The sequence below is a fragment of the Chaetodon auriga genome, chromosome 6 (genome assembly GCF_051107435.1).
Source record: "Chaetodon auriga isolate fChaAug3 chromosome 6, fChaAug3.hap1, whole genome shotgun sequence".
Lineage (NCBI taxonomy): Eukaryota > Metazoa > Chordata > Actinopteri > Chaetodontiformes > Chaetodontidae > Chaetodon > Chaetodon auriga.
In genome coordinates, this window is record NC_135079.1 from 3,556,843 (window position 1) to 3,581,548 (window position 24,706).

The 24,706-nt window shown below is 45.1% G+C and overlaps 1 protein-coding gene and 1 non-coding gene across 2 annotated transcripts; both read right to left on the reverse strand.

The window, feature by feature from the left end:
- Positions 1-3,087: 3,087 nt before the first annotated feature.
- eif4g2b (eukaryotic translation initiation factor 4, gamma 2b) lies at positions 3,088-16,683 on the reverse strand. The gene is made up of 21 exons (XM_076732676.1): positions 16,474-16,683; positions 15,259-15,367; positions 13,483-13,548; positions 12,421-12,546; positions 10,538-10,640; positions 10,245-10,376; positions 9,853-9,919; positions 9,598-9,749; positions 9,329-9,439; positions 8,691-8,873; positions 8,179-8,320; positions 7,808-7,971; positions 7,584-7,697; positions 7,094-7,222; positions 6,835-6,939; positions 6,164-6,379; positions 5,769-6,027; positions 5,448-5,652; positions 5,132-5,340; positions 4,769-4,890; positions 3,088-4,667 (listed from the first exon to the last, which is right to left on the reverse strand). Exons 8-21 carry the CDS (start codon positions 9,679-9,681, stop codon positions 4,602-4,604), a joined length of 2,109 nt encoding a protein of 702 aa, XP_076588791.1. The 5' UTR covers positions 9,682-9,749; positions 9,853-9,919; positions 10,245-10,376; positions 10,538-10,640; positions 12,421-12,546; positions 13,483-13,548; positions 15,259-15,367; positions 16,474-16,683; the 3' UTR covers positions 3,088-4,601.
- LOC143322805 (small nucleolar RNA SNORD97) lies at positions 7,315-7,482 on the reverse strand. The gene has a single exon (XR_013077352.1). It is a non-coding gene; the product is annotated as a small nucleolar RNA SNORD97 (small nucleolar RNA).
- Positions 16,684-24,706: the final 8,023 nt, after the last annotated feature.

The following is a 24,706-nucleotide window of genomic DNA, read 5'->3' on the forward strand; positions in this document are numbered from 1 at the left end:
CGCAAATGGAGAAGAACTACTTTGAAACCAAGCTGAAGCTGGACCGGGTGTCTGGGGACAAACAGGCCCTGCTGCAGGAGAACAGGAGTCTGGAGGGAGACCGGGACGAGCTCCGACACAAGCTGAGACAGATCACAGAGGAAAACGTCCAGATCAAAGACAGGTGCGACCCCGACGTTACACCTGCACCAGATGAGAAGTTTATTCAAAAACAGCAGCAGATGAGGCTGCAGCAGGTGACAACATCCAGCCAGAAACTAAAACATCAACAAATAGTTTGCAGAGTAAGAAAATAAAATAGATTTTAAGGAAAAAATATCTGTCAGTCAAACTGCTGCTCATTAAATCACTTTGAGGTCTTTGATAGTCTGGATTCATGTTGAATATGGAACATTTACATAACGTTATGTTAGTACTTTTATCATTATATTTATATTAAGGCTGCCTTGTTTATTGACAATATTCTTCTTGTGTAAAAGTAGAAGCAGCTATGAATGTCAAACTTGACTGTAACCGTAAGAAGAGATCGCATTAAGAAGGGATTTTCGTCAGAGGAGGGTCCAGCGTCACGTTACTCAGTGAGCTCTAACGTTTCCTTCACACGGTTTGGTTGAAACACATCATGTGCTGCCATGTTGGGGCCACCCAGCGCAGCGTCATGCATCACCCGTTTAAGTACCTGAACTCCATTTAACCTCTGATTTTTCAGGCATGTATTCTCCTTCTGAGCGTAAAGCCGTGGACGTTCATTATAACATTAGAAGAACATCAGAGCAGATGAACGGCTGAACCTCTAATCTAAACAGTGTTCCCCACAAAGCCTGATGCATCAAAGCCGACGGCGCTGCCACAAATGGACACGAGGAACAAAAGTTATCGCCTTGGCCTTTGCTACGTCGCGATTCCTGTCATGTTTTTTTCTGGCCACGCTGTAAAATAACTGAGAACCGCAAATGATGAATGCATCCCTGAGGTCGGTCAACGTGCTCCCAAGTTACGCCTCGAACCTTTCATCTAACAAAGCCCGACGGGAGGTGCACGAAATCAGCTGAGACATAACATGACCCAGGTCAGGAGGGCAAGCGAGAAGCCATCAGTGAATTAAAAGGAGGCGGCAGAGGAGGAGAAAGCAGTAGAAACCAAGATTTAAGTCAGGGAGGACACCTTTCACCAGACATATGGTGGATTTTAAAAGGCTAGGCAAAGAAAAAGCCCATTAAATCACACTTCTTCACCTTCACGAGCTGAGGTGGTCTGTGCAGGGTCGCTGACTCTTCAAAAGAACAATCCAGACTCCAGATGTGCTCCTTTAGTCTGAAACACACTGCACCCAGAGAGGCGTGACTTTCCATCTCTTAGGAGCTCGTTGCTTTGATTCACTGGCTGATTTTCGGCTTGTTTTTGTGACCGCATGAAAGTTAAATGACTGATTTTCACTTTTAGACAATGAATCAGGATACAAATAAAAAGGACATAGATGTTGTGGGATGTAAATTCAGCCTTGTGTTTGCAGTGAGATGAGCTGGAGGCGCCGAGCGACGACGTCGGAGGAGGAGAGCGAAAAGGCCAGGCGGGCTCAGCAGGAGGCTGAGGCTGAGAGGCGTCTGGCTGAGAGGGAGCGGCAGGAGAAGACGGCCGAGTGCCTCAGCTGGAGGGAGAAGCACCAGGAGCTGGCCGGCAGGTTCAGAGCTCAGGAGGACCTGAAGGCTCTGAGGCAGAGCAAAGCGGTGAGAGAGCGTCCCTGACAGCCGGTGCTGAGCGGTTAGAAACCGTCCCAGGCTCGTGATCTCTGAAGGAGAGGCAGACGTTCAGCGTTTATCTCTGCTGGAGTGATCTGAAAAACGTGCCTGAAGGGCCTCGCTGTCATTACGCTGCTGCTGTGTGATCCACGAGTCGGCATGAACACAGATCTAAAGTCAGTGCTGCTGTTTTCCTGCAGAGTCAAGCAAACATCAAGAGCTATTTCCTCTGCATGACGGAAAGCGATCAGAGGGTCAAAATTCTCAAAAATCAAGACGGCACCCCGAGAAACTTCACGGTGAGCTGCGCCCACGAGGCCGCGTCGCACCTTCAGCTGCAGGTTGAGTGTGTTTGATGCATCAGTGAAAGCGTGTGATGGCGACGGTTCTTGTGTCATGTGACTGTGCTCAGGAGGGAGATCCAGTGTACATCTCCACCCCGGAGTCCAGCCCCGAGGAGCCTGAGAGGAGCACGTCCAGGTAACGCCGTGGCCACCAGGGGGCTCTAGAAACAAACACACGGTCAGCAGTCATAGCAGGTGGAAACCTTGTATCTCCAGAGTGTCAGGTTTCCAGGAAGCAAGGATGCTGTTAGCATCCTCATCCAAAAGGTTTAAAGGGTGAAAAAAAAATCAAACCATGGAGAATTTAAGGTTTCTGGTTATTTGAGAGCATGAAACCCTCCAGGACTGGAGATATGAGGTTTTCATCTGACGGGGCAGAGTGTGAAAATGCTGTGATGTCTTTTCATTTTTCACTATTCTCTGACTGAATCTTACCTCAGGACCATGTTGAGGGTCTCTGCCCCTCACGTGGGGAGGGATCCGGGCCCGAGTCACTTCGACGAGCTGCCCGCCTTCGGGGGAGAGCGGCCCGACTCCGCCCCTCAGCGCCGCAGCAGGAAGGTGGTGGAATACTTCTGGATCCCCACAGACCAGGAGTAGCCAGCCACGACCTTTGACCTTTTGCTTTGCTGGGTCACGACAGCAGGCAGAGGAGAGACAGACACCCAGACCTCCACGCCCTGGCCCTCCCCTCCTCCTCCTGCCTCCACGGTCTCACGGGAGGAGATCCGGCTCAGTTTTCATCCTGAGCTGGAATCAGAACTTCACCTTCTGCTTCTGTAGACTGTTAAAATGTAAAACGGCTCTTTGAAACACTTTTCCTCTCCTCATGAGTTCGTGTAGGTTTAAACAAATCAAAGAGAGAAATCTGGGAGCGCTGGACGAGAACATGCTGGTCTCTATCTCTGCTGCCTTCCACGTGCTCTTCAAGGCACCGTGGTCGTCTCAGGTGAGACGGTGTGAAGCGTTCTGATGCAGACGGGTCAATAAAAGAGAAAAACGGCTTTGGTGCTCATGTACTGGACTTTATTGACATTAAAGCAATAGTGATGCACAATAATTTTGATACCTTACAATATGATCCAAATCTATTTCCGTATACATGAACATGGCTTGTGAGCACGATTTTTGGGTAAAACGATGTTTCTTATTTCATTAGCTGTTACTTCTTTTAGTGAGAGGGCTCCATTACAACCTATCTAAAGGCTTCGCTTCTATTTTGCCAAATTAACAAAAAGTTTTTAAAATCTGCTTTTTTTCCACGTTGCGCGTTCAACACAAACAGGCCACGGTCACGCTGCCGCTCGGGCGACAGGACGCTCCGAAAGCCCGCCTTTAACGGTTGGGTTGATCGAAGAGGACGCCGAGCTGTCAAATTGATAAAAACAAGCTTTTCTTTCGCTCTTAATTCTTAATACTTGTAAACCACGTGAAGCTTCGTCTGCTTCCATAAATTTCTTGTGCAAGTAGGCCAGGACTAAATCAAATACTTCAGCATGTGCTTGGGCTCTAGATTCTTCTTAGTAGATTTCATTATCTCAGCACAACAAAAACTAACAAAAGCCCATCTAACTAAGAGGTAGAAACACAGGCAACTTTGAAACGTTACGGCGGCACACCAATGATTACGTCTTTTTAAATATTGTAACATCTGGAGGAGGATGAGTATTGCAACCACTCATGTAATAAAAGACGAAGAGGGACAGATGGGGGGGGGGTCTCCTGATGGGGAGATACGATAAAAAAAATTGGGATTTAAGGTCTCAGCTCGCATCTTAATTCATTTAGAAATGTCCTGCCAGCTTACGCTTCGCTCTCCCTTCGCCCGTCGTGCGTTCTGAAACAAAGGCTGAACGTCGTCTTTCATTTCCGCCTTAAAGGATCGCCGCAGCTCGTCTGCTCGTTTTAAACCCCCCCCCCCTGGTTTCTAAGGATGACGCGTGAAGTGCGATGGAAGGGAATCCGGGCCGGACTCTGACAGAAGATCACAAAGCAGGTCGCTGACAAGACTTTCACCCTGACGGTCTGTTATGTCTGCAGCTAGCATGAGCGAATGGGAGCACTTAGTCAATGTATTTAGGGGGAAGTCCTACACATTCTTAAATAAAGCCATTTCCTATCGAGAGAGAGTCAAATCAGTAAAAATTGAGTGAAAATGAAAAACATGCAATATGGTGAAAGAAAAAATAAAGTCACAAACTTAAAGTCAGAGCAGAGAGAGAGGAAACACATGGTTGAGTCACTCCAGACTTCAGAATTCATGTCGCTGATCGGATACAGAATCATCCTCCGCCAGGCGACAGGTCGAACGGTGCTTCTCAGCCTATCGTCACGGTGCTCACACGGTGTTAACACGCGAGGCCCTACGGGTACAAGCTTTCGGTTTAGAGTTGCAAGACAGAAGCAGCCGAGTGCCACGTGGTAGTGGTTAAATTAAGCAGGAGTTTAATAAAGGAAAGGCGACTGTAATAATAAGATGAGGTCGATCCTCTACACCATGATGCTTCTGCTTGCTTTCTCAATCTGCTTCGTCCTCCGACTCCTCCTCCTCCGCCGTCTCCAGCCAGGTGAGCCACTGGTTGACCTGATGGGGGGGAACGATGTGATGACATAAGCAAGCTGCTGCCATGTTTCACTTCATCGTGTGATGTTTGTGAAAACACACTGCGTTTAGCGATACCGTACCTGGAATAAAGCTTTTCCTTTTCCAGGGAATTCTTGGGTAATGTCTTCTTTCCATGCAAGGAAGGCTTCTTCTTCAATGATCTCCATGTCGTAGAAGTTGACAAAGTAGCGCAGCAGCATGCCTTAAAGGAAAGAGTTTTTTTTAAAAATTACTGAATTTCCACTAAAAAACAAGCCGTTTTGTTCTTCTAGCAACATATGAATAAAGCCTCAAAGCCTCGACTTCTTGCTTTGGGAACAAAATCAACACAGACACGACAGTTTCAGCATCTCTACACTGAAGCAGCAGCTGGAATTCATTAGCATTTGACAAAGAATCGTGATCATCGTGGTCGGTTGTCCGGGACTTGGGGGGCGCCGTACCTTTGGGGAACGCGCTGGCGTTGCAGTGCACCTGCAGGGCATACAGGGCGCTGACCTGCAGCTCGGTATGGTCGTGCAGGAACTTCTGCATGACGGGCTTGAAGGCCAGCAGCAGCTGCTTCTCCTGCTCCAGCTGCTCTTTGGAGGGCGCCGCCAGCTGCTCGTCGCTCTCCGCCATGCACAGCTCCTGGGAGATGTACTGGAGGAAACTGGGAAGAGGACACAGCGTTCGGTTACACGAAAGGCCCATTTCCAATATTCCGTCTTGCTTTTCTTTGAACTGACACACATTTTCTGGCTCCCGCCGTCTGTTTACCTGGTCATGAGGATGTTGACAAAGCCTTTGTCGGTGTGAAGCTTGGGAGAAATGTTGTCTTTAATCCACTTGTAGATGGACTGTGGAGACGGGTCTGCCTTTATCTGCTTCAGCAGCTCCTTCTCCAGCTTCAGCAGCGGGAACAGGAAGCTCAGGCCCTTCCCCTCCAGGATCTCCAGCATGCGGTCCTTGTTCTGATCGATTTCTGCAGAGAAGAGCGGGTCGGTTACTCACTGCAGGCTCAGCGGGATGTATCTGGGGGGTCTGTAAAGGTTTCAGGATGCTGTGATGGAATGTTTAACGTCTGAAGGGTGGAAGTACCTGGGAGCATCTTCTGCATGTTGACCTTGCTCTGCTGGAAGAGGTCGGTGAGCCACTCTCGGTCCTTCAGCTTGGCCGTCTGTTGCAGGCAGAGCAGGAAGAGGGGGAAGTGGGTGCCGTTCTCCAGGGGGTGAGCCAGCTCCGCCACGCTCACCAGCTCTGCGATGATGGCCCGGGCTGCACACTGGGCCAGGTAGGACTTCACCAGGGGCACGTCCAGCTCGATCTTAGGGCACTGGTCCAGGACGTTGAGGAAAGCCTGCACGGCGAGAGCGGGAGGAAGTGCCAGAGCGTGAATGATGACGCCGCCCCCTTCTGGGCTCAACAGTGACAAAGCGTGCACTTGTGTCAGTCCAGTTTGAGTGTGGCGTAAAACGAATGGCGCGTGTGTGTACCTGCATGAAGTTCTCTCCGGTGATGAGGCCCTCGGTGCGGAGTGTGTGGATCAGAGTGCTCGCGTGCTCCTTGTCCTCATCGGGACGGTCCAGGGAACACACGATGATCTTGCTCAGCATCTCTGGCAGGAAGTGCTTGGGAGCCCTCATCTCTCGCACGCCGCTCACAGCCTCAGTCAGGTTCTTACTGTTCAAGTACTCAGTCATGATCGCTTCCTGAGGAGAAGATTGAAGCGCGCAGACGTGAGCTGTGGCCCGTCAGATCGCCAAATACTAAACATGAAAACTGTTCCTCAGCTGCTGTGACTACTCAGGTATCCAGGTTATGTTTCCGGTTCTGATTGTTTTAGGTAGCAGAGAGTTCATCTTGTGTTGATCGTGTACCAATCACAACACAGAAGTGCTGCTTTTAAAGGTATACAGCCAATTATTCTGCATCTGACTGACTTTGCGGTGATCAAAGAAAAAGGGAAGACTAATTGTTCATCAGAGTCTGACTGTCTGTGCCTGTGGGAATTGGTTGTTTCACTGTTTTCCTGAGTTCTCTTCCTTATTGCATTACTTGCTTACTCTGCCCAAACCAATCTGTGGAACATTTTTTCATCATGTACACACCGCAGCAGCTACAGACTGAAAACAGTGGAAGAAAAGACAGTTTTTGTTTTGCCTACAGTCATTTTGAGAAGTTCCTCCCTGGCAGGAGGGGGCTTCTTGTTCGTCTTCTGAGGTTTCTCTTGGATGGGTGGAGGGTTGGTCTTCAGGCCAAGCTGTGGAGGCTGAGGCAAAAGGTCGAGTGATTATCACACAGGTGCAGCTCCACAACAACCGTTCTCTCAAACCTTCCATCTCTGTATTCTACATCTGCGCTCCACCCTCTCTGTTAATGTTAGTTAGACTAAACTAGTGGCAAACTGTGAGGAAGTCTGTTACCTGTCCCAGAGGGGGGGTCTGAGTGCGTGGGGGCTGGGCGCTGGGAGGCATCATGGTGGGGATCTGGGGCTGGAGCTTGGGTACCTGGTTCTTGTTGAGGAGGAATGACTGAGCAGGCCTGAGGCTGATCTGTGGGACCACGAAGCGTCATGAACACAGAGCAAACGGGTTCAGTCATGTTCTTTAAACGAAATCAATCAAAGTCTGTATCAGCTAAAGTCATGCCCTCATATCTCATAATCGCAGTCAGTGGACCAGCTACCAGTTTGAAGAAGAGGAGTGGAGGAGGGACAGAAGAGATGGGTCAAAGACAGAGTAAAAGGTGGAGGACAGACTGGCAGCCGGTGGTGTTCCTCAGAATAACGCGTCTTTTTATAATCACTGGGCATGAAGACTTAAACACTGTCAGGTGGGACTGAGTGATATGACTGCACACTGGAGTCTGATGGCTGCACTTCATTCAAATACAAATCAATTAATGTCCAGGTACCTCGTCTGCATTGAGCTGTCCTTTCTTGCTGAATCGTGGAGGCATGTCCTTGGACTGGACCTGCTGCTGGGCCATGTGGTTCTGGTTCTGGTTGAGGAAATGCTGGTTCTGAACCTGTCCAAAGTCACGTGGGCACAGACAATCAGTTTTTTTAAACTGACCTCAGGATTTGTACAGAAACATCAATCTGTTAGCCTGATGAGTATCAGTGTTAAAAGGATTACCTGGTTGGACTTAACAAAAGACTTTGGCCCCATGTCAAACTGTGACTGTGGTGGAGGGGCGATGTGGCCGCTGTGGCCATTGAAGAGCGGGTTGGTGCGATGGCGTCCCATAGTGGGCGAGTACCTATCCTGAATAACCCCCGGGCCAGTTCCAATCCCACTGCCTGAGAGAACAAAACACAAAGATGATGTTAGCAAAGATTCCACACAGGCGGAGGAGTGTTGAACGAATGAATTAGCTCACTTTTAGCTCATCGTCTCATGAACCACAACAACTTAAAAAGGTAACTGAAACTTTCTGAAGAGCTTCAGAACTCCAGTGAGAATAAAAAGTGAGTCCAGGTCATGACACCAAGGAACAAAGGTCGTACCTGGCATCTGTCCAAACATGTCAGCCAATCCCCCGAGAGTCTCCCTGTCCAGTTTCACTCTGTTGGGCATGAAGGGGCTTTCCAGGAAGAAGTCCATCCTCATCCCCTGAGACATGGGTGCTGGGATGAAAACACCCAAATCCTACAGGAGCAGGGAGATCACAGCGGGGGTCATTACACTGTCCAATACACGCACGCTAACCCAGAATTCAACCTGACTTTTTAGCATTAACTTGAGTTTTAAGAGCTCCGTGCTGAACAACATGATTACTGCTTAATGAAATGCTGTGCATGCAGGACAACGTGCTGCTGGCTCACAGCCCTCAGACTGTTTGCTGATGTGCAGGAACTGGTTCTTTGTAAGGAAGGAGGTTATAATTTTAAAGTTTATTTATGGAGCCATTTAACATATGCACGCCCCAACCTCCAATTCTGATGTTGAACAATAACTATTAATCATCCCAAAATGTGGGCGATCTAAACAACGAGCGCCCTAATTTCACCGCACTCACTTTCACTGCATCCTGACGGATCTGGTTAATCGTCTTTGGTCCGTTGTCGATGAAAGCCTTGCGGGGGACCCAGTTGTTTTCTCGCAGTTCCACTGTGTCTTGCAGCAGGAAGCGGATCCTAGCGGGCAACTCCTTGTTGTTCATTAAGGATCGCATACGGCCAAAGTACTGATCCATTAAAGACTGGAGAACAGGTGGAGAGAGGAGGAAGGGCGTGAGGACAGGCGCAGCTTGTGCATACAGTATCGCGGCAGGCTTCATGTTAGCACTGGCCGTGAGCCAAGCGGGGCTTTAGGTGAGGCTATGCACAGTCAGATGATGAGCTTACACAGGACCTGAAATGTCAGTCAACCGAGAAGGGACCACAAGGGCCCAGAGAAAAGAGGCTGGGGGGGGGGGGGGGCTTAACAGCGAGGCCTAAAATGGAAAAAGTCTGGTTTGTGTTTACCACCCAGAGAATCTTATAGAACTTAAAATTAAAATTAAATTCTTCACTGAAGCTTTCTGGCTTTTACTTCTGCAGGCAACAGTGTAAGTAACTGGCTGATGTCGACACACACAGACACACACAGACACACACAGACACACACACAGCCTCTCCGGACGGCGGTGACGCCACCAAAGGCTCCAGCTGTTACCTTTGCTTTCTCATGGTCGAGTCTCGGCCCCACTGTCCTCATTATCTGACAGAGGCACTCCAGATCCTCCCCCATATCCTTGAGCTGGACTCTCTTCTTCTTTTCCAGAAGCTTCAGAAAAGATTAAGGAGAGAAGGAAGGCGGGGGGGTCACACAAGGTAGTCTGGTTTCACGAAGGTCTGCAGTGTTTCTTTTTGGTTCCAACTCCTCTTTCAAAATACAAAGGATGTGAATTTCAAACATGCAAAAAACCAAGAGAGCGCACGTACTGTTTTGATGCACTTATGAAGGATAGATTCGTGGATGAGGTCGAGTTTGCCAAGTTCCCCGATGAATTTAATGTTGCCAAGCATCTTGATCTTGGCAATGGCACGTTGCTCCTCCTCTTCAGAAGTAAGAGGGTTGTCATGCTTGTCATAGACTGAAGAGGAAAGAGGAACAGATGTTAGCCGCGGACAGGTCACGCCGAGACGAGCTGCAGAGACGCTCCGTCTCTGACTCGACGCACAAAGACGTGAACTTACTTTCAACATTTCTGGTGCGGTTTTCAAATTCATCTTGAAGTTTGGAAATCAGCAGTCTTCTGAAGGTCTACAATCAGCAAAAAACAAACAAACAACAACAGGATCCATCGGTTAGAGGAAGCACAACAAGCACGTCTACATACGAACGTGTTACCAAAAAACGAGCTGAGGAGTGAGCTGCGTTTTAAAATGTCACGTGTGAATAATGACGACAACATAATCATTAAGAAAAACCATCAGCATTTATCAGAGGGAGACCGGTACCGATTGCTTTATTATGGCCTGCTCAGCAGAACAGAAATGACAGCAGTGACATTAAGGAGAGGAAACAATTACAGTCAAGGCTTGAGAATGTATTTAAGTGTCCGGCTAATGTGGACGGCCACACTTACTGTGCTCTGCTTTTGGGATGTTTGGATCTCAGATGAAGGGCCATCAAAGTTTGGTGCGTCCTCTGCCAAGCGCAGACATAGCTGAGCATAGAGCGAGCTATACTTCGGCTCTTCTAGGGCTTTGTCTACAATCTACACCGCAGGGAGGGACGGGGAGAGGAGGGAAAAGCCAGAGAGGGAACACTCCGGTCATTAAAACGTGCAGCGCATGAGTCACTCAGAGCAGCCTGCCAAGAACAGATGACTATGTTTCCATTTAGCACGAGCGCTAAAGAAAATAAGTGTGCACTTACCAGCAAGATGATTCCTTTAAGGACGAGTTTTGAATCTACGCCCACGTTCAGGAGCTCAAGGCATAGCTTGTCAAACTTCTCAGGCGTGAGTTTGTTGAGTATGCTGGAAAATGAAAAACAAGAGTGGACGAACGAGTCAGCATGCTGGCACGACATGATGCTACGGAGAAGCTGTTCCAATATGCTTAGTTGCACGTGGTGATGTGCAGACCCTCACGACTTTGAAGACACACACCAGGTTAAACCTCTTCCGTAACACAGCAGGCTGCTTTCACAAATAACTCTTAGACATCAGGATTCACATGAGACCAAGGTCTGAGGCTGCAGCTCCACACAAACTGCTGCTAAACCAAACAATTATACCTGCAAAACAGAACTGTTGATACTTCAGAAGTGCTCACTTCAAATGCTGACTCCACTTTCTTCTACGTATATCTGCACGCAAAGGGGAGCCACTGTGAACAACTGTTTCATCTCTGCTTTAAGTGCATACGATAACCTATCCTCAACATCCATGATCACCTTTGTCTGACATTTAAAAAGCAACTATAACGGGCCCAAATTAGGTTTAGGTCATTCTTTGGTACTAACTCTATAGAAATCATACACTTGGCACAGAAACCTACATTCTCAATGAGGAAGCTGAGCAGCATCAGAGCCACGATAATGTCAGCCTCACAGGGGTCCTCGAGGCACAAACAGCAAACCTGCTGTTCTGAAGCTCACTCTAAAGTTTGCTTTAAGTTCATATTCAGTAAAAACTCACTCAAATATTGTTTTCTACTGCATTACGTCTCAGTCGTACACAAGCGCTCATTCACACGTCTGGATGAAGCTGCAGCATCGCCGCACCAACAGAGCCCATTACAAATGATTTCTAAATCCACGGGCTTTGTTTACTGAGCCTCATTATCCACGTTAGCTTTCACATTCTTCACTGGATTTGTTTTTAATGAGTGTATTGAATTCTGTCAGTGTGTGAGTCAATGTTAGACAGCCTGATTTTCTGATCATGAATTTAGAAAAGTGTGTCAGCGGTGCGAGGACTGATGCCCGCTGTGATGAGGAGGGACATCGAGGAGCGGCAGCTCAGCATAGATTACAGGGGTTTATTTTATAGGTTGTTTGGGATTTTGGGGAAATGGCACGAATTTGATCTCAATCAGCCTTAATTCTTGCACATAAAGCACATGTGCAGTGTTTTCTTCATCTCTGACTCTACCATCGGCCTCCTGTGGTGGCCACCAGCTAAGTCTACACCCCCGAAGGGACTCTCATCTCTTCATTTCTACTTGTAAACATCACCTGACACAGAGGGGAACAGGGCTCAAGCGCCTTTAGCAAAGCACATGCCGTTTCAGTGACTGCAGAGCTACACAATTCAACTCTGTGTCCCTTTTGAAATTCAAGCAAGATACAGCTGATTAACTTCCTAAAGTCCTGATAAGATAAGCCTTTAATGATCTCCCGAGGGGAACTTCTGAAATCTTATCTGGGCCAAAGAGCATTAAGGGAAGCTGAAATTTGATTTTCTGATCAATTTAAGGTATTTTATTTAATCAACGTGACCTCAAGTCCTGAAATCTTTGTCAAACTCGCTGTTCCACTTTTCATCAGAAGAGCTTTGCCGCCAATACTGAACATCATTCTGCAAGCCGAACCACATCAACTGATGATGGGTTTTGTAAATTTAGAAAGACTTGGACTCTGCACCCAACTGAAACCGTTTTAGTACAAACAATCCTCGAGCCACAACAACATTCTTGCACACTGTATCTGGGTCAGCAGTGGATACAAGTCAAAGAAGAATTAGGAAAATGTGCTTTTTGTACCTGGGGGTAGATGATCAACTCTTGAAACATGCAGACAGGCTTGAACCTTACCCCCTCACTTTCCTGAAGATTGCATCGTGTCGCTCTTTTTCGTTGCTGGAGTTGACATCTCGTCTAGTGCTTCGTGAAGGAACCCATCTCTGAACGCTTTGCCCTGGGGTTTTCCCCAGGAACTCGCTGAACGAGCAGAGAGAGACTGATTACCACAGAGTCTAAAAACATCAGGGCTGGAAGAGAAACACACACACAACCTCGCAATATGGCTGTTATTCTGGCACAAAGTCTGATCGCTTGCACTACCTACTGTACCAGTGATGCACTCATACTAATAGAAAATTCCAATGTTGGATGTAAATTATCATCACAAGCAGTGAAAACAATACTTGTCCTAAACGTTCCACACAAGTAAGAGAGCTGCGTTACCAATGTCACGCTTTCAACTCTTTCAGTTTTTAACCCTCTGTGGTAAAATGATCCCAGACTGCCTGGTGGTTAAACAAATTCACCTTTCAGTCAATCTGTGAGTGGCTGGCAAACTGAAAAAGATTTACTGCCAAAATATTTTGACCCAGCCGTAAAACTACATACGATGTCATTAAAAACTCCTCACACCTTCATCTGTAAAACACCACTTCATGTTAAATTTTCTGGTTGTAGTTCTTCCACCAGTCTGTTTCCTCCTGGGTTGATCTACTCTCTCTGTGGTTAGTGCAAAATTCTCCTCTGTGGTCCCGGTGCTACTGGTAATAAAGCAGGCTAAATAAAGTAAGCACAGATGCAGCAACGGCGCACAGCAAGGGTCAATCAGAGAACTGCGATACAGTTCTTGAGGATCGTACGTTGCGTGCTGCCACCCGTGTGCAGAGTCGATGCAAAACAAAATGCAGCCAATTAACTTATGTGAGAGTTTGTGGTGAAGTAAATCTATTTCAGCAACTTGCCGACAGTGACAGACCTCATTTATCAGATTTGTCAACATACCATGTTGGAAACATTTGGTGAGTGCTAACTTTGGACCCCGTATGCAAATCAAAGCAACAGTTGCTGCCATGGTGCTCATAGCTACATCACTACACAATGAAGTGTGCTGTGGAAAAAATCCAAATGACAAACCTGTTGCCGACAGTCTTGGGATAGTGCTGAGGTGCACCCCTACCACCTCCTCCCCCCGAAGAAGCACTGCAGAGACAAACATGAGGAGGGGAACACATCAGGTACACGTAATACTGCAGGAGACAGAATGAGCCTGTACCTTTACCTCATAGGAAACGAGGCTAACTGTACTGCTTATTCATTCATTCAACCTCTATTTAAGAGCCCTCAGTTATGACTGAGATTAATTCAAATTTTACAAACCCGAAAAATGTACAATTAGAAAATGTATCTGTTAAGAATTCAATACAACCAGGCACACAGATAGAAAACGGGTTTATTAAATGTGCCCTTGTACATGATCACTGTATTCAGGATGATTACTTAAGGCTAAAACTCTGCCAGTTATCAGAAAACCACTAATTCACTAACTTTACGAAACAATTTGAAAGTAGAAACTTATGATGAATGATGGCTTGGCCTGGCCGATCGCTCCATGAATAAACATTACGGGACTCTCTTCGTGTGACTGTTATCGGATGTTGGAGCGCCAGCAATGCCATTATGAGAATGACAACGCACACATTTAGAAAGAGCAAAGCCAAATGCAGCACATCGAAGGTGATGGTATGTGCATTAATGCGCCACTCAGTCAACCAGGTGGAAAAAAAACAAAGGAGAGTCGACGTGCAGCCTTCCACAGACGCAGTTTCACAACGTGTCTAATAGTTCTGTGGTTTACACTGAGTGACTGTTCACCAAACACATCCATTATTCAATCAACAGAAATTTGGTTTTCTGTTGTGCGAGTAGCTTTCAAAAATCTGAGTTCAAATAAATCTCATTTTTGGTCCATGTCTTAATTTTACCACGGCTTTGTGGTAATTTATTGGTTTCTAACTGGCCTCTTGAGTCACTGATTAACTGCTCACAAATCACACTGCCAATTCTGGTGCTTAGTTTAATGATGCTTAACCCCAAAAAGTTGAGCATGCTTAAATGACAACTAATAGAGTGATAAGTGATTAAAATCAGCATCAGAGAAAACACACTATCACTTAAACGGCCAAAACATTATTTGATGCACAATAGCAAAGTGAACATGTTTGAGGCGCAGTGGAAAAGCAGAACAGGCTCTTCTTCACACTGACTGCTCGGCTGCTGCTGCTGCTTCATCACAGACGTCATGGTCTACTAATAATCACATTTTCATAACAGTGTGTGGAACTGAAAATGAGTGCAGCACATTAGCTTGTCACTGGGACTGATTATTTATGTGCTCAGGACATCTGCAAACCTTGTGAAGTTGAATTTTAACATTTTGATGATCAGCACAACCACTTTCCAACTGCCTAATAACATGAAAACTACATTTTTGGAACTGCCTGAGAAGGTCCTCCACCATAAAACTGTTAGGTTAAAAGCCCCACACTAACTTTTACACCCAGCATACAGTACATCTCAGAGCATCTGGAGCCTCAGCTTAGACTTTTTAAAACTGAATCAAGGATGTGAGACATCCTGTTTACACTGACTCTGTATACTGTGAACTGCTGCTACCACCAATATGCAGCCAACAGCACAGAAATCCTCTTAAGGCTCATAATGTCTACCCAACCCCCCTTTTCAAAAGGTTTCACAAAGAAAAGTGTCTGACAGCCATTTTGAGCCTTCCCACATCCTGCTTTGTTCTTAAGGCCGGAAGTCCCTGCCCTAAATGCTAGCAGAGGGCTAACCCTGGAAAAAAAAAGAAGGATTTCCATGCTGGCATTTCCTGTTCAGCCTTTGGTTTATTACCTGAAACGAGAAGCACCCCCTTCTGCAATCACACTCTCCACTTTGGCGGCTTGACAATGAAGAATACTTAAAAGAATAAGAATAATAGGAAGGGGTGGGGAAAACGGTGCTGAGGAAGAGAAAAAGGAGGACAATTAGTCACTGCATGGGGGTTGGGAAAAACAATACACATCCACAGACTGCATCATTAGCTATAACGGTCTTCACCAGACATTAAACAAGGCACAGAGACTTATCCAACAGCATCTCAGGAGAACGTCAGTTAGCCAACTTAGCTACAAAAACAGTTAGTATAGGCCTAGCCACTGGCGAAAAATCTAATTATTGAGGCAACCCCCTTACTGAAACTAGTCACAAACGCGACAGGTTACACACTAACGTTGCAGAAGCATTATCTGGATATTGATGAGCGTGTTTCGTCCACTGACATCAAGCCAAAATGTTGAAATCTGTGCTCGTCTTTGCTCTGCTACAACAAAGCAAAGGTGCGTCAGCTAACCGGCTAACGCTAACTAATTAGCTAGCTAGGTTGCTACTTCCATAGGTTAGCTCCGTCACGACTTTAGGGGGATGTTCACCACGTTCGCGTACTGTTGTTTTACACAATTTACGATTTGTTCAATCGAATGTGAAGCATTATGTGAAGAGAAACGTGTGCAATAACATTAGAATACTGCACTAATGGCGTTACTGTCTAATCGGATATGTTTTGAGTCCATTTGCTATTTAGACGGAAAACAGGACTAGCCCACAAATCAAGCGTTTAGGACATTAACGTTACACCATGATGCAGTGAAATGGGGCAGGGCAGCGTGGTTAGCTGCTAACGTTTCCAGTCGGCTGTGCTTGGTTCGCCATCCCATCATGGAGTAGACTTAACATAAGGATTCAAGGCCAGATTTTTTTAGTGAGCCTGGTCCGAATCCCATGTAGCGAAACACCGATCTCTTCCCATGACATTTAAACGACGCATTGCTACGTTTACTTTCTTGTAAACAGTGGTTAAGAGAGTAGCCAGTCGACGACGCCATTTTCTACTTGAATGTAAATCAGCTGAGCGATCGGTAAGCTAGGCTATCTGCCGGCTTCGAAGCTAATATGCTATAGTTAGCTTAAGCAAGCTCATTTTAGACATTGGTATTTTAGCTTGCTAGCTAGCAGAAGCCATTTTGGATGAGCCGGTGCGGTTTTGCAAGGGAGAAAAATCTGCCTTACCTTTACCAAAGCAACTTCAGTTTTATATTGTTGTGTGACTACCAAAGAAGAAATAAGAACAATTGTAAAAGAAAAGCGGGTGATGCGATGGAAACCAGGAGAGCTAAAAGCAGAAAGATGACCGCACAAACACACACATCAATCCCCTACTTGCCGCTAGGCTTGTTCGCGTTAGCTAGCTGGTAGAGAGCTCAAAAGCTTGACGGCGACAGAAAAGTCACCAATTTGCACTGGTCACGTATTTTGTTGCCATGTCAATTTTGACCAATCACAGGAAAGATATGTTATTAAGGCGTTTCCAGCAGTACATATCATCCAATGAGAGGCACGGTGACACAAAAGAGACCGCCTCCTTTAGCTGATTGACACACAATTTAACATCTGCAGTGCAGGAGAAGATACTGGTTATCTGCTCAAAACAAGGTAAAGTTACTAAATTACTACTACAATAAGTACACAATCTCTTATTATTTAAAAAAAAAAAAAGCATTAATAAAGATGTGTGCACAACAATATAACAACAATAATAAATTCAGAATGCATAGAAACACATCCTTGCTTATATTCATCATGAGCTGAAAGTGTCTTAGGAAAGTTCTATAAATGTGAATTATACACCTTTAAATGATTTAAATTTAATTTAGCTTTTGACACTTAATTATCTGTTACATGTCTGGGCTACTTTGGCCAGGGATCAGTGCAGAACGGTAATTGGAGTGGCTTGTGACATTTGTGGCAAGTTTATTTTCGTGTTTATGTTCCAATCATTAAGATGACGACTATGTATGCATAGGTATATAACAATAATAATAATCATAACGATCACAATCATAATAATTCATTTGTTAAAGGGAAGCAGATCAGAATATGCTGACAAAAAAAGTTTTCTTGTCATTGGCATCAGTTAATTATTTGTTCAACAGGCCCAGTTTCCCTTGTTTCAGGTATCTTCTGGAAATAAGTGTCAGTATATATATATATATATATAAAATATTGTTTGAAAAAACATACACATACATGCACAAACAGGACCAACCAGAGGTTCAGAGCCCAGGGAATGGACTGGAACCTCTCCAGCCACCAGTCCACAATCCGTACTGACTGGCCCATACTGGAGTTGAATCAGCCAAGCCAAGTCCTCGTGGACTGAGCCTCGGCTGCCCATTTCATTCTGAGGAATTAGTACTCGGCATAAATAATGTGAAGAACAGAATTAAGTATGGGTCAGTTTCAGGGTTCAGGTTGCCAGAGGCTGCGAGTGACACTTGAGACACATTTATTTATTGTATCCACAGTTTTTTAAATGGAAGTACAAACACTCAGCTTCCTCATGATAGTGGGCTGATGACTTCTGATCGAATACGTGACCTTGTGTTTGGCAGCTCATCCACCCTGCGCTGTCTGTGCTGATGTAGCTGCCGGAGAATATCTACTGTCCACTTCCGATCACTGTCCAGGTTTGAACAGTTTCGACTGACTTCATTTTTACTTCATCCACAACTGCCAGGTTTTTGAGCTGAATCACTCCAGGTCAAGGGCAAACTGCAGCACATCACTCTGTCTGCTGAGAGGGACATGGGTCATGACCTCCTCTTCTCCAATGCAGCCAGCAAAATAATTGGGGACCTCCATCACCCGAGACACCCCAAAACTCTCACTGGCACTTGCAGCTAATCAACCCTCCACCTCTTCACCTTTCCTGCTGCACCGTTGCCAAGAAAACATCCGTTCCCACAAAAGCACAAAGAAGCCAGAAATAAAATGGCTTTGTGGAATCACCTGAACATGATGCTTAACATTGAATCCATAAGATTGAACTAAACTAAAGTTCTTTCTTTTCAGCTCATGGTCACATGCCTCTATGAAGGCAATGTCGTTTTGTGATGGGCTTTTTGGAAATTTGATTTAAATGCAAATTCTAACAAAATGTAATTTCTGGGTTTCATAGAAGCCAAAAGCCACATTAGCTACATTCACTGCTAATCACTGAAAGCAGCTGACGGTGCTGTGCTTTAATGTAAGCAAAATATCAGCGGTCCATAGCAGCCTCTTTTGCCCAACAAGAGTGTATGCAGGTTTTCACTCCAAACCAACAGCACAACAGTAATGCACACAACCCATTTCAGCGATTAGTCCACCCCCACTCCTGTTCAAGGTGAAAGGAGCCGGTCAAAAAGAGCTGGTGTAATGTTTGGCTGAAAGAAGTCCTGCGTTTGTGTTCCCAGTGGGTGTCGAGAAGGATGGAGAGAAAAGCACAAAAACCAGTGAGATGTAGGAAATGATAAAACACAACCATGAAAGGCGACAAGTGGGGCGACCAAGCAGAGCAATAACTTACAATATTTACCACAGGCAGTGACAAGATACAAAGGATGAAGCCAGGGAAGAAAAAAAAGGAAAATAAAACTAAACTGAACAGCATATGTAGACAGAGCAGCAGAACACGATGTGTACGACCTCGACGGCTCATACGTGCAGGTGTGCACACAGCTTCCAAACCTGCCACAGCGTTTTCCCTCGCAACAGATAGAACATACAAGAAAACACTGAATGACAACGAGGAAACAACCTTGAGTTCTGCAACGGCGAAACTCACACACACACACACACACGCACACACACACACACACACACACACACACACACACACACACGCTCTAAATGAGGACAAAGAGAGGAAGCCGTCTTTGTGCATGAAGGACTCTGTTTTGCTGGATCAGGGTTATATCACAGATTTTTAAGAGCATGAACCAATCAGGTTAGATCTGGAAGGAAAGTCCTAATCTCTAATTAATCTAAATTCTAACACAAAAACATGAATACTCGGTCAAAATAATGCAATCAGTGCAAACACTCTGCAGCTATTGAGCTTTCTTAGACTAAAATTAATGACACTAATGATAAGATTGTGAGATTTGGTTGAAAGATCTGTCAAAATTTAGAAACTACCTTTGGCCGTACTTTGCTTTTTTAGCGTCAGATAGGATTTGACTCAAGTCGATGGTAATTTGAGCTCACAGTGGTGTCCAGGTGGTATCTCGTGCAGATGTTCACATTAATCTTGTCCATCCACTCACTGTGTATACAGCAAGCTTCACAGGAGCAGCACATATAGAGGTTGTGTCAGACAAAAACGAGAGTTGTCCTTAAACGTAGTTCATTCGACTTTCCACTAGAGGGCAGAACAAGCCCTCCAGATGAGATGAGAGAAGGGTCCGTGGGCTTCTGCTGCTCTGTTGCTCCGTCTTCCATTAAGATGCACTCTCAGTCCGGATCTGTCCTCAATCCTATTACCTTCCCCTATCATAACCACTGACTTCAAACCCTGCAGACAAAATGAAACACCTGTGTGCCATACCCTTGACAACGCTATCTTGTTGTTCTCTCCAACCTCTTTCTATCTCTCTCTCGTCATTGTTCTCCACACTTCCTTCAGGAAAACTCTCATCTTGCAGGCCTGCAGTAACCCTTCGGATTGCTTTATGAGGATAAAGATCTCTGACCCAATTAGCTGTCTTTATTAAATAACAGTCCACTGGCCCTCATTTAAACCACCAGCCGACCCTCACACCGGCCTCAGCCCCTCCTCTCGTGTTTTCAGAGTACAAAGTGATTCCAGATTTAATTAACTGTGGACCTTGCTTCCATGTCCAGCGCTGATATTTGTGCAGAGTTTGCTGTGTTATGATAACTTGCAGCGGAAATGAAACAAAGGTTGGCCTCCAGTTACCTGAGACTACGTCCACCCTTTGAGGCCATCTTCGTAAAAATCACCGTCCACACCGAAAGACCCGTCAATAGCAAAGCTGCTAAATCTCTTTTGGTCAGCAAACCATTCAGCTCTGCATCATCAACTGGGCTACACTTTGATCTAGCTTAACTTATTCGTTCTTTCACATATTTCTCTGTTTCAGCGATCAGACATCTGAATGAATAGACAGATAGTGGTATGATCAATGCTCAAATGATACTTGTTAACCGAGGTGAGCAGTAAGTCCTACGTTGTGACACTAAGACGTCATCGGACCACTATTTTATGATGGTGAAGTGTCTGACAAACAACAGGAGACTGTCTGCTGCTGTATTGATTTAAAATGAGTTATTACAGAGAGAGCTGCAATTGGCAGAAAGTTCCAATTCCACTGACACACATCTCCCGAATGTTTTGTTTTCCCAAACGCTCTGTTCAACATTAAAACACAAGAACAGATTTTCCAATTTGTCCACCTCTAGAGACCATTTTCAAAAAGATCAGCTTTTTGCAGACGTGCACGTGGTTCTGTTCACATAACACTGTTAGTCTGCATGAACAGGAGAGTCCTCACATGTGCAGATGGCATGTCAGTGTGGTCATACCTTTTGGGCTGCATGAAATCCTTTGGCGATATCATGGGCATCCATCCATCCATCCATCCATCCATGGCTAACCAAGGTAGTCCAGATGTCCCTCTCCCCAGCAATGTTTTTCAGCACCTTCTGGAGGATCCTGAAGCATTCCCAGACCAGATAAGATATATAATTCAAATCATGGGCATAGAAAGTATAATTTGAGCTTTAGTATGGATGGAAGGCGAAAGGGAGGGGAAACAGATGCTATGTTAAGCGTCGTTTTGAGGCCACAGAGGTGCTCTACATACTGACAGCATAGATAAATACAGTGGAAATACGATGTGCCGCCCATGTTTCTACACAGGTGATAATCTTTCCACTGCAATATTTAAGCATTGTGCACAGGCATGGCAGCGATCTTTATTTCATACCTCGCTCTACTTAAAGAAACTTTTGCTGTCATTACAGAAAGGTTCCTGCTGCCATAAATAAAGACCACCGAACGAGCTAATGATTTACAAGAAAGTAAAATATGCATGTACGATAAAAGCAGATGAATGGGGTCATCGAGTTAAGCTGTCACATGCTGCAAGCGTCAAACTTTACTTTTATTTGTGTTTCTCTTAACAACATTTAAAAGGAGCCTTTGAAAGAACCAGGTACTGTCAAAGACCAGCGAGGGTGGCTGGTGCTTAAAAAAACTACCAGCCTGACCTTTTCCAAAGACGCATTTATCGCTCAGTGACAGCCACATGCTTTTTTTTTTTTTTTTTGCCAGTTTTTGTTGGAAACCAGCTCCAGCGAACACGTCTGTCTGTGCTGCAAAGGTGAATGAGGGATAAGGAAGATCTGACGGTTTTAACGAGAGAGGAGTGAAATACGAGCCTCCCTCGCAGTAATACTTTCTGTGCACAGAAAAGCTAGTTTTGAATTGTGCTGTAATTCCTTTATCCTTTCTTGTAGCTGTATGCGGAAATGTCCTCTTAAATTGAACACTGAACACCATTAACGAATGGAGAAACCTGATAAACGACTGCCAATATCTGAAGCTTGATCACAGTAGTTTAATTATCATTGCTAAAGCAGCATAAACATTTTGAGACTGACAAGGTCACACTGTGCGCCTTTCCACACCAGCTACTTATACAGGACTCACCTTTAACCTGCCCCTATGTGCATTCATCCATGACCTTCAGAGAACACAGAAAATATGAATGAAACACTCCTTTGCTCTCCCCTGAGATGTGTGTGACCTTTCTCACACATTTCAGAGTGTCTATTTATCCAGGGGAGGGTTCTCTCAGCGTGCCGCAAGCTGTTTTTTCAGCTCCACAAGCTCTGCGTTTATACAAAATTCACACCTGAGAGATGCCCAGCGTAGCCAAGTCTACTGCTGTCAGCCAGCGAGCACCGGGACAAGCACAAAGAATTCACACTCAATCATTTCAACATACTAAAACAGACACTGGCAATGCAGCCTGCATTTCAGAATCAGTTTTATCGGCCAAGGATGTGTACACATACGAGGAATGTCACACTTTTTCTTTGCTCTGAATATCAGACATAATTCCAAGAACAATTTTCAGGACGATAGAAAGAAACATACAAGAACAAGAAAGCTGAACAAACACAGATAAATGTAAACATTTAGCTATAATGTGCATACAAGTGGGTGAAAAAAAGAATGTGCATAGAAATATATGTGAAAAGCAGCAAAGAACATACAATGTTTGTGTAGCGGCTGTATTGTAATCTTTGACCAATTACATATCACAAAGATAGAAAATATGTCCAGCAGCTGAATGCAGCAGTAAACGGCATGGTGAACATCAGGAGACAAGAAATGCACCATTTTACAATGACATTCAATCATCATACTAGAAGAAACCCGTTGAAGTGGAAGAGGAAGCAGCTCCATTTTTCTCTCACAGCAGCCTCAGTGGATCTTGCTGTAATACAAGCGTATGACTTTCATGTGTTGTATACCAGTGTCGGCATTTTACCAGCCAGTTGAATTTGAAAACTACTATGTAATGTTACTGTGTATGTGAGCAATGTGTCGCTGAGTACAACAGCCTCAGAACAATGGGTGTTTCTTTTGTGCACCAGGCTTGTTGAAAGCTGGAGCTAAAGCGATGGCCCACTTTTCCCAACATGCCGTGCTGAATTGAGGTAGTTTGTGTTTTATACTGCAAAATAGGAATATTACTCTGTAACATTAATGTTTGTGTACTACTGTTTGTAATGTCTGTGTTCAGAACAGGGTGGTTTATGTTACACCCCCATGCTAACGTATCATTTTTAATGTTTGCATTTATTATTATTTGGTAAACTTCTAATCTGATAAATCTTCATTTGCATAACTGTAATGTTCTAGTTGGGTAATTTATGGTTACAATGAGTAAAGCCCACTGAGGCTTTTTGGGGCAGCTTTGGGGTCTTTGAGGTAAGATGTGTCATTCAGTAGACCTGAACAGCCTGCAAGATGCAGTCAGGCTATGATGACGTGCATGTGTTTCTGTGTTTGCATGAAAGTGGTGAAAAGATGTATAAAAGTAGCAACAGTAACGTCCTGTTGGTTTTAGTAACTTGTTATATTATGTGGTTACATGTTGAAGACCACAGATTGATGCTACGTAACAATAGAAGATCTGAAGGTGCAGGTTACCGTTTTTTAGCCAAGCTAGCCGCGTGGACGGTAAAGACGGTTGGTCCACCACGTTTGTCCATGCTACCTCAACAACTATATGACAGTTTTCCATGAAATTTTCAGACATTCATGGTCCCCAGAAAATGAAGCCTGATGATTTTGGTTAAATTCACGTTAGCATGCTAACTCGCTAAATTATGATGATTATCATCAACAGGACGCCTTCTACATCAGCATGTCAGCATTGTGAGCATGTTAGTATGCTGACGTTAGCATTTAGCTCAAAGCGCTCCGGTGCCCGAGTAGAGCCCAATAGAGCTGTTAGCTGGGCTGCAGAGTCTGGTTTCCCTTTGAGAGCCTCGCTGAGTGACATCATGATAGGCAGTTTCAGGAAGCATCCGGCAACATCCACCCACAAACCCTCTTATGTGAATCTGAGGTCACCACCTGCATCTTCTTGTCTCCATTGTAATTCACGTTGAGAAGGGTCTGACGCGTTATGTTAGACGCCCTTTTTTTTTCAGCAGACTCAGTAATAGCGGATATGAGAATGGGAATAGGCTGTAGTGGCAAACCTGAAAACAATTGACTGGGTGCAACCCTCTAATCCTTCCCCTTTGTCCACGGAGGGTTTTATAAAAAGTCTCCCATTCCCAGGCTGTCTGCCGAGGTGCTGATAAACTGTGCTACATGTGACCCTCTTCACATACGAATCAATAATGCACTGTGATATCTTCTTTTTAATCTCCCCAGTCAATTACATTGTACCTGACAGGCTAATCTAAAGGAACGCATTACTGTTTGAGTGGCCTGTGGCAAAGGGTATCACTCTCTGGATAAGAAAGGGCTTTCTGGCCGCCTGTTTGAATTAGAGAGCGGAGAGCAAAACAACTTCATATCACATTTCAGACTCTGCAAGAGATGTGAGAGAAATAATTCACTCTTCATGTGAAAATCAATACGAGTTCATGTTTGCAAACTTCCAGTCAATTTCTGCTTCATCACGAGATGGTGATTTGTTTGGCAGACTTTTCCATAAACTTCTCTAAGTGGAACAATTGATCACTTGTCAGCCACTTGTCAGAGTCAAGAACGGCCCATTAAGACTTGGACCGAGCGAGAGTGCATTTCCAGGATAAAGTGCAAAGAATTACTTCACTGAACTCATACGGTGCAGATGCACAGGTGGGGTTACGCTTTCTCTGGGGAAATATGCATCATCTGCTACGTTTTTATGAAAAACTCCTCTGCAGC